Below are 10,151 nucleotides of genomic sequence, written 5' to 3' on the forward strand. Positions count from 1 at the left end.
TATATTTAAATAAATATAGTCTTACATGATCAAAAGACTAAAATTATTTTTTTTCAAGACATTTGATTAAGGATAAGTGAGTAAATAATATTCCTACTTTTTAAGAGTGAGTCTCTTAATGAGCGCATCCAGACAAAAAATATCACTTATTATGAAATAGTGGGAGTAGAATGTAGCAAAATGCGTTTAATTTTGTGATTTAAACAAATTCTATGAAAAATTAAAATAAAGGAACTAAAAAGAAAAGTGAGATAAACAAATTGAAAAAGAGAGAGTAGGATAAAAGGAGAAAGGAATTAGGAATGTTGATCCATAATGAATCTTGCTATTCAATATATTTCCATATCAAACACTTAATTGCAATCTGATTCTTGTACACCCCAATATATCACCAACTTTTTATTTTATTTTCCATTAATAATTACAGTTTCAAGAACAACAAAGAAAAAAAAACCCAACAATGGGCGGTGTAACCTCATCAATGGCAGCAAAGTTTGCATTTTTCCCACCAAACCCACCTTCATACAAGCTTATTAAAGATGATGTCACTGGTCTTTTACTCCTTAGCCCTTTTCCACACCGTGAAAATGTTGAAGTACTTAAGTTGCCTACTAGGAAAGGTACTGAAATTGTGGCTATGTATGTTAGGCATCCTATGGCTACCTCAACTTTACTGTATTCACATGGAAATGCAGCAGACTTGGGTCAGATGTATGAGCTTTACATTGAATTGAGCATCCATTTGAGGGTCAATCTCTTGGGGTACTTTACTCTTTCTTTTTCTCTTTATTTGTTTGTAAAATCTTGTTTTTTTTTTTTTTTTTTTTGTTCTTCATTGGAACAAGAAGATGTAACAATTAGGGATTAAATACTTACATTAGGATTCATGATTGCAGGGGTGTTTCTTGCAAGTTAGACACTTGTATATTACTAACATTTTTAGTTTAAGTATAAATTTGAGAGTTTAAGACCTCTAGTTTTAGATATCTTAATATTTGAGGTGTAGTAGTGTTGAAGAATGAAAAAAGTACCACACTGGTGGTTAATGAGGTGGGTGGTCTTCTTATATGGACTTGGAGTATTGGACAATCCTCGCCTGATGAGCTAGCTTTTGGGTTGATTTAGGCCCATGATCCATTCTTTACATAGTAATATTTGTTATTCTCTGGGGAAAACTGGGTTTCTCGTAGTTCCAATGGAACAGGTGGATGTACCAATTAGGGACTAAAACTTATGTGTTGTCATAGTTGCTTTAGGTTCTGTGATTGCAGGGATGCTTTTAGTAAGTTAAGAGACTTGTATGTTAGTTTTAGGGATAAATTTGAGAGTTAAAAAAACTCTAGTTTTAGATTTCTTAATTTGCCTAAAAGACAGTTTTTTTTTAAAGTTTTGGAATGCAATTGGGTACAAGTAGAGATGAGTGGAATGGAAGATTTATACAGCAGATCCTAACTGATTTGGGATTGAGGTGTAGTAGTAATATTTGTTAACTGAAGCTTCTAGTAGTTTCAAAATTTCAGTTTTTGGGTCATCCTGATGGCTAACATTTTTTTCACTGAGGAGAGGGAAAAAAACCTTACCACTTTAGGTTCTGATATTGGGATTGGTTTTATTTCTTAACCACCATTACCAATCCTGGTATTGCTTTGAGAGGACCTTAGAGTTTAGAGAACATACAGAATTTCTTGATTTGTTATTCAGTCGTGGCCCGTTTCTGTTTGATCCCTTGCGTCCACAGGATTTAGCTGATGGTAGATAGTATTTGGAATTGTTATCTCACTGTCTTAGTTTGGTCATCATTTCCCGAGAATTTTTTCAACTTCCAAAGATATAATTGTGATGATGAAAGCAGGAATTGATACTCATTACGTTTACCTTTTCCCATCACTTACCTAGAAGTACCACTGGCTTCTAAGTAGCTCCGATGTTAGGCGTTACTGGATTAGTATCATCCCAAATCCTAAATCTTCATTAACACTAAATGATGGTAAAATAGATGGTTAAAACCAGCTTCAAAGAATTTTCTTATGTAATATTCAACGAGATTATGACGAAATCCAGAAGTTGAAATTAGAGTTGATGTAAATTGGAAGTAAATGGATGAAACAGAAGGGATATTCAGAACATCATGAGGAAAGAGTAAAAAACACAGAGAAGGGGGTGGGGGTGTTAAGGAAAGGGAAAAAAAAGGGTAAGCAAGTTCACTTGCCTATTGATTACATTACTGAAAATAAAGCTGGCGGCACCAGAATAACCTTGGTTTCCTCAGAGCTTATGTAAGTTGACTTCTACTTATCATCTCCATAATTAGATTTTTAATTAAAATTAATCTCTGAGGGGTTTGGTTTGCCATGGTCTGAAGATCCAACAACACTGGAGTATCAAGAGTGATGATTTTGATTCACTATCGGTAGGAAGAGTTCCTTGGTACTTTTACTAGTGAGAACTAGCAGGTATATGGTAGAATAATCGAGGTTCACACAAGCTAGCCCAAATACCGTTATTATATGAAAAAGAGTGATGATATTGATTCACAATTTTCTTATCTGAGGCTTTCTCCACCCACGAGAATGCCAAAAAAAGGAGTGATGGGCTTAATTTTGGTAAAAGAATGCTAGCAACACCTATATTGAGTTTCTTCTCTTGTGGAATGGAGGGATTCTAATTCGAGATTGTTTGGTGCCATAGGTTTTATTGCTAATGATTGGCAAAGGTTTGCAGAAGGGATGCCATCTCTGACTTTCTTAGATAAAAAATGTTCAAAGAAGATGGATAACCCTTTCAGTAGTATCAATTTTCCAGAGGGTCAACACATGGATAAATCACCCTCCTTTCATATTTAAGAAGACACCTTTCCCACCACTGACTGTCCTCCTTACCAGCTGCAGGACTCTCAGCAGTTGTAATTTGTAATAAGGTATATCCGTGTGCCTGGTGACAAATTACGTGTCAGTCTCCCAGAATATGACATTATGACTGCTAGGGGGAGATAAAGAGAAGATCATTGATCATAAATGAAGACCAACAAGAAGAGAACAAAATGGTGTTTAATTTATGGTGTTTGCATGATTGTTTTTGCATAATTTTAAGGATAAGAAACACAGCAGGCATCTTTACGAGGCTACTGAACAGGAAGTTCAAGTTTATCAAAGATAAATTTAAGGTTATAAGCATTTTTATGTATGATTCTGTGGACATATTAAGCTTGTAAAGGACTACCAGTTGAACCATAATAGATCTTTATACTTTGGATTAAATCATTCTGATTCCTTCAATATTCCCAATTGCTTTTGTAGTATGGTATGATATGAAGCCTTAACAAAATCCAATGTCAAGTCTGAGAGTAGGATAAATGTATTTGATAGCCATATCAGTTGTCAGCTATTTCTCAGATTTCCAAGTTCAAACAGATATAGACGCCCAATAGTAGAGGGTCATCTGCTCCTCCTGAGAGATGGCGTGTAACTCCCAAAAGCAAGATATTTAGTGATCCCAATATTTCTGAAAACTTTTTCTGTATAGGATACAAAGTAATTCAGTACGTGCATCAAGGCATTATTCTTCCATTAACTGTGTGCTTTAGGGAAAAAAGAGTATGTTGCTTGTTACTGCAGCCTGTTTGCTCTCTGTGTGATTCTAATCTGCAAGAATATATGAGTTCATTAATATGCATTATACTTCTATTCATTAGCATAAATATGTGCAATAATCCTTATAGCCCACTTTGTGATGAAATTTACTTGGCTATTAGTCATGCTATAGTTTTAAAACCATGCCTCCTCTGAATCTAAGCCTCTGTTGAGGAAACTCAGAAACTAGATTAGGATTTGTTTTGATTTAATGTTTTGGACATGGTTAGGAGTGATAAGGACTTAAGTTAGAGTAGTTCACTATTACTAGCTGTTTGGCAAAAATCACGAGCTAAACATAGATTTAACAAATCCCAGTTTGAAAATCTGCTAAAACCATTAGGGCTTTATGTAGGATGTAGACTATTTTTTATGTCATAAGTAGGGTATATAGCTGACGTGTAACATAAAGATGTACATCATTTACTAACTTGAAGTCTTTATTAGATCAGTTTGCTCTCAATTTGAAGTCCCCATAAAGGTAATCTTGGATTGGCCTAAAACTGCTTCCAGTTTGAAACAGTGAGTCGGGATGTTCTCATTCCCTTCCAAAACGGATCATAGAAGAGTGGAATTTTTCTTTGCTTGGAATTTGCATCAGGATGACCATCAACTGACCTTTATTGTTTACCATTGTAAAATTGGAAAAGATATGCTCCTATCTATTCCATATAACCTGATTTGCATGAAAACTATTTAATAAAACAAACATATGCTAATTGGTATTTCAGCTACTTGTACTTCCTTACCCATTCCCCCACGCACAAAATTTTAAGGAAAAAGGAAGTAAATCTTACTCCTGATACACCTTAATTTTGTGCAGGTATGATTACTCTGGATATGGACAGTCAACTGGTAAGGTATGTAGCTTTAAACATTATTTCATATCTTTGCCTAAATTATACCATATGCTTTGCTTTTCACATATAATAGAAATTGACAATATCTTATATGGTCTTCTATCTTCGATTTGCAGCCCAGCGAGCAGAATACCTACGCAGATATTGAAGCTGCATATAAGTGCCTTGAAGAAAACTATGGTACAAAGCAGGAAGATGTTATTCTTTATGGCCAATCAGTTGGTAGTGGGCCTACTTTGGATCTTGCAGCTCGTCTGCCACGATTAAGAGCAGTCATTCTGCATAGTCCCCTTCTTTCAGGTTTACGAGTTATGTATCCTGTCAAGCGCACATACTGGTTTGACATTTACAAGGTAACATTCATATTTTAGTGTGGCTGTTTCTGCTTGTATATTTACAAATGTATATGCAACTGTATTTATATTTATGGATGTGAGAGGTTGGAGCCCTTCTGCCTCACTAAATGAAATACTTTCTTGATTGTGTTGCAGAATATTGACAAGATCCCTTCGGTTAGTTGTCCGGTGCTCATCATTCATGTAAGTGTGGCATAAATACCTTTCACTAAGCTACACAAATTGTTGAATTGTCCATTTACCAGTCATTCTATAGTCAAATATGGTGCCTGGAATGATTTATATTCTGGGGTAGCCACCTTGTTCATGAATTATGATATGTTATGTGATTCCGTCTAGGGTGTGTGTTTTATAATTCGAAAAGAAATAAAAGATTTTTGCGGGACCAAAATTTTCATGACTAAATTTCTCCTGAAATCTCAGCATGCTTATTGTTTAGCATGTTCTGATTCTAGACAAAAATCAGACACACAAAGCTAACTAGACATGGTATAGGGAACTGAAATTTAGGCTGCATATTTTATGTTCAGTCATCACAAACATTCTACTGCCTGTTTAGCCTACGGTGTTAATTGATATGCAGGGAACTGCAGATGAAGTAGTAGATTTCTCACATGGCAAACAGCTCTGGGAATTATGCAAGGAGAAGTATGAGCCTTTATGGATCAAGGGAGGGAACCATTGTGACTTGGAGCTCTATCCAGAGTATATCAGACACCTAAAGAAGTTTGTTGCAACTATTGAAAGGTCCCCAACGCAGAGGATCAGTTCTAGGAAAAGCACAGACCAGTTTGAGCCACCTAGGAAGAGTACAGATGTTTTTGAAGCTTCAAGGAAAAGCACTGACCGTAGAGAAAAACCGAGACAAAGTACAGACAGGTCTGAGAAGTTAAAGAATCATTCCGGTAATGCTATCACAGACAAACTAGAAAAACTAAGGGTACAAATGGAGAGATCTCGGAGAAGTGTGGATTGCACTGAAAAATCAAGGAAAAGTGTCGATCACTCATTAGAAAGAGCTCGGAAGAGTGTTGATAGAATGGAGAGAATACGAACTGGTTGATACTTGAACCAAAGTGTAAGATTTTCTTCAAAGTTTGATGGTGTGGGGAAAGAGTGAAATGAGTTGGTTATTATTTATGGTTTTCAAGATCTGCATTGGTCTGTAAAAATCCTTTAAAATAATTAGTGCCTGAATCAAAGAGTGAATGTTATAAATTTACTCTTTCCTACTTTTTCTTTTTACTAGATAATTTCTTTGGGTGGTTGACAAGAGATGGAAAACTCAATTAAACAATAGTGATCAGGAAGTGAGGATCAATGCATCTACTCATTTTCCATAACTAAGAGCAAAGCTGGAGAGCAATTAGAGAACATAATGTAATTCAAACCCTATGATTTTGTAGCATCATATTGCTGATGGCTTATGAGGAGGACACCAGCCCCTCAAAATTGTACTATTAATATAAGGGGAAAACAAAAGAAGCAGGGACTGATAGAGAACCAAAATCTGGAGTATCTTAGATATATATATATATTGACTTCATCTCTCTGCATATCAGCTCAAGTGAGCAGGACTTTCCAGCAAGGGCAATCTGGCTGAGTGCTCGGTATATTCAACTATGGCCGAGGGAGCAAGACGACCACTGCAGATCTCATGAACTGTTGCGAAAAGGGGGAATAATTCTAACCATCCTCGATGACGTAGAACCTCGTAAACCTCCTTTGCTGTAGAGACACCCTTCAAGTGAATTTAAAACATAGCAAAGTTATCAACTTGCAGGAGTAACAGATTTGTTAGCTAGTATGGAGAAATTTTAGCCCATATCATATTCTCTGCTTATAAACCATATAATATAGGAGTACTTGATATAGGAGATTTTCAGAACATGTCTAATGTACTTGTTCTCAAAGCTGAACACTCAATAAAGCAGTATAATATCCCACATTTTTGTGCTAGATATTATTGCATGCTTCAGTTCCCATACTGTTAAAAGACATTCTGGAGTACACTGTTAAAAGACATTCTGGAGTAATATCCTTTGTATTTTTGTGGAGCTTTTGAACATGTATATTAAGCATTTTCAACACCTGATAGATAATCAACACTCAAAGTTAAATACCTGCAGTTTTTGGCCTTGCAACATCTCCGCTTCAAGTTCATCAAAAGACCTAAATAGACGAGCAAAAAGATGAATTAGCACACTGTTTTCATTCTATATATATGAGGAAGCTAAGTGAGAGCGAAAACCTTTTTCCTCCATTCCTTGCAAAAGCGTCAGCACATCTCCTGTTTCTTCCTCCCACTGCATATAAAATCATGTATGATTATTTTGTTACCATGAGCAAATGGTATTCATGAGTAGAATGGGAACTGCCAACATACAGCAAGTCGTTATGAGATCTGCTACTCCACAGCTCTCAAAGAATGTATTATCTTTAACAGAAGGGAACAATAGCTTGGAGAAGGCCTTCATCTCTCTCAAGCCAATTCTCATTATTGCAGCCTGTTAGGTCGTTTATAAACAAACAAGACACATTAATCAGGGAACAAATTGCACCTTTTCCTTTAAGCACAGAGATCCAATATCTTTCTGGCCGCTACCTTAGTATTATTTCCCATTTCCATGCCGTCCACAAAGCCTGGAATATCAGAAATTTAAATTCTCTGTTAATCAAAGCTAAAATCAACTAATGATACGATACAGGACTATAAAAGCACAAGTATATAAACCTGCTGCTAGAGCCACAACATTTTTCAGAGTTCCACAAAGTTCGACTCCTTCAACATCTTGAACCTATTTCCATTAGTTTAAATGAAAATGGTTGATCAGTTTACATGTCAAGAAAGCTCAAAACTGGTAATAAATTCAAGTGCAGTTATGCTTTACTCACAGCTGAGACCATAAAGTAAGGAGTATTGAATAGGCGAACCCATTTCTCTGCAATCTCTTTGTTCTCCCTATATCCGACCGTTGCTTCACTGAACTTCTCAACTGCAATCTGTACTTGAAAATCTTAGCCATGTTCATGCTAAGTTAACTAACACTAACATGTAACAATAATTTCCAGGAATATTAACCTCATTAGCAATGTTTGCTCCCATTAGAACACAACAACTGGTCCCAAGAATTTCAGAAATGAGGGTAGAGATCATGCATGGTCCTTCCCTCTTGACCTCCATTCCTTTAATTAAGGAAATTGCTACAGCATCTTTCCTAATTTTTCCAACTAACCTCTTGCAAATGCCCTCCATAAATTGATGAGGAGTCACAAACACTAACATGTTAGCATCCTTCACTGCACAATTTCCCCCATTTATAAAATGTTAAAAGGACTAAAACTCCACACACTACATTCCGAGATATTTTAAGCTCAAGGTATTACTTTCAAATCAACAACCAATCCAAAATCATTAATGACAATAATCACAATAATAATTACTCCCTCTGTCCCAATTTATGTGACACTTTTCCTTTTTAGTCAGTCCCAAAAAGAACAACACTTTTCTATATTTAGTACTCCCTCCGTTTTAATTTGTTTGTCTTACTTTTACTTTCCTTTTTAGTCTGTTTAAAAAAAAATGTCACTTTCTATATTTGGTAACTCTATACACCCAACATCCTACATGGCATATTTAAGACCACACAATTCAAACGGCATTCTGGTACATTACACACATCTTTAGTTTAAGACTACAAGATTAAAAAATCTTCTACTTTCTTATAATACATGCCAAGTCAAACACCTTCACATAAATAGGGACGGAGGGAGTAGTAAAAAAGATAATTAAAATGACAGCATCACCAGCAACAAATGGTACAACAACAATAAGTCCAACAATGTGTAATACCTGCATCTTCGAGGTCGGGGTCCGCAACAACATTTTTAGGTAATTTTATACCAGGAAGATATTTAACATTCTCCTGTAAAAGAACTACCAGTTAAAATGTTGATCTTCAAAATTCAAACATTAAGAAACATAAATTCCTTATTAAAACAAGACTAAACAGGGCAATTACATTGGTTCTGTTGATGACCTCAGAGAGTTTTTCACCAGATGGCAATGTCTCCTCAAAGACCCACATCCTCACTTCATCTAAATTATGCCATAAATTCACATAAAAGAAATTAACCCATGCAAGAAATAACATAAAATTTTAATTAAAAAGTCAGCCTGGTGCACTAAGCTCCCGCTATGCGTGGGGTCCGGGGAAGGCCGGATCACAAGTGTTTATTGTACGCAGCCTTACCCTCGGGGGCGAATTTATGTAGAAATTTTGGAGCACGTGAACCCATGGTCTTTCCGCAAAACTAGATATTTTATGTACATATTTTCTCGAATTGATTTAATATTACCTGGTGGCACCTTGCTACAAAAAAACTTAATGGTGCACTTAGTTAAAAACTTAGTTATTTACCAAGAGGAATAATGATTAATTCCCAATTAATGCATTTTTTCTCCTTTTTTAAGTAGGGCACCTATTCCTAGATTCGCCTCTGCTTATCCTGCATTTCTGCAATAGCTGCAAAGAGGATGTTTTCACGGCTCGAACCCCAGATGTTTTATTTACACATAGATAGGAGAAAAGGTGAAAAGGGTATAAACAAACCATGGAAAGAATTAATCTTGAGGGTGTTAGAAGCAATGAGCTTGGCTGCAACACTACCCCAATTTCCACTACCAACAACGGTGATTCTTGATTTTTGAGGAACCTCATCTGTAAGTGCAACAGGAATGGTATTAACAGATGCATTTCCATTATTAATTGACCCTTCAAGCTGGTCTTGGCCCTGAGATTCCATTGAAGGAGCCATTAACAAGAATGAAAATGGGGGGTGTTAGTTTTGTTGAATAAAACTGAGGAAGGGGAATATGGGCATAAAAAAGGGGAAGTAGAGGTTAAAAATGGGCGGAGAAGGCAAACACGTAACGTGAGTAACAATGCGTGTCATGTTAAATCTGGCGATTTACTCTATGTATGAAATATATGAATGAAGTGAAACTCCACGTGAGCTAGATAGGTGGTTAGGACATATATCCACCCGTTTTTAATTTGTTCTCTTCTCTTTCTTCATTTACTCAGCCAACTAGACGGACCGTCCAAACCTACGCGTCCCACCTCTCAGCCCAAGTCCCAACCAATCGATAATTGCTCCAATTAATTTTGGATTTGTATCACGTGGGGTTCATTAATAAACGATATTCCCTCGTTTCATTTTGTACGAAGGTGTTTAAGAAAGAAATGAAGACTTTAAAAATTTATAGTCGAAAATAAGTCGTAGATATTTATGCCACTGTAAAT

General features: G+C 36.0%; 2 protein-coding genes across 2 annotated transcripts; one reads left to right on the forward strand and one right to left on the reverse strand.

The window, feature by feature from the left end:
• The first annotated feature begins 211 nt into the window (after nucleotides 1-211).
• Nucleotides 212-6,077, forward strand: LOC132038072 (uncharacterized). Its single transcript, XM_059428800.1, has 5 exons — nucleotides 212-762; nucleotides 4,453-4,489; nucleotides 4,606-4,842; nucleotides 4,981-5,028; nucleotides 5,429-6,077. The coding sequence occupies exons 1-5, from the start codon at nucleotides 461-463 to the stop codon at nucleotides 5,906-5,908; spliced, it is 1,104 nt and encodes a 367-aa protein (XP_059284783.1). The 5' UTR covers nucleotides 212-460; the 3' UTR covers nucleotides 5,909-6,077.
• Nucleotides 6,078-6,156: 79 nt separating this feature from the next.
• Nucleotides 6,157-9,779, reverse strand: LOC132038066 (glycerol-3-phosphate dehydrogenase [NAD(+)]). Its single transcript, XM_059428794.1, has 11 exons — nucleotides 9,459-9,779; nucleotides 8,868-8,944; nucleotides 8,699-8,771; nucleotides 7,928-8,145; nucleotides 7,741-7,848; nucleotides 7,580-7,643; nucleotides 7,451-7,488; nucleotides 7,232-7,352; nucleotides 7,097-7,151; nucleotides 6,969-7,017; nucleotides 6,157-6,586 (listed from the first exon to the last, which is right to left on the reverse strand). The coding sequence occupies exons 1-11, from the start codon at nucleotides 9,661-9,663 to the stop codon at nucleotides 6,404-6,406; spliced, it is 1,191 nt and encodes a 396-aa protein (XP_059284777.1). The 5' UTR covers nucleotides 9,664-9,779; the 3' UTR covers nucleotides 6,157-6,403.
• Nucleotides 9,780-10,151: the final 372 nt, after the last annotated feature.

This window comes from Lycium ferocissimum, chromosome 2, assembly GCF_029784015.1.
Source record: "Lycium ferocissimum isolate CSIRO_LF1 chromosome 2, AGI_CSIRO_Lferr_CH_V1, whole genome shotgun sequence".
Classification (NCBI taxonomy): domain Eukaryota; kingdom Viridiplantae; phylum Streptophyta; class Magnoliopsida; order Solanales; family Solanaceae; genus Lycium; species Lycium ferocissimum.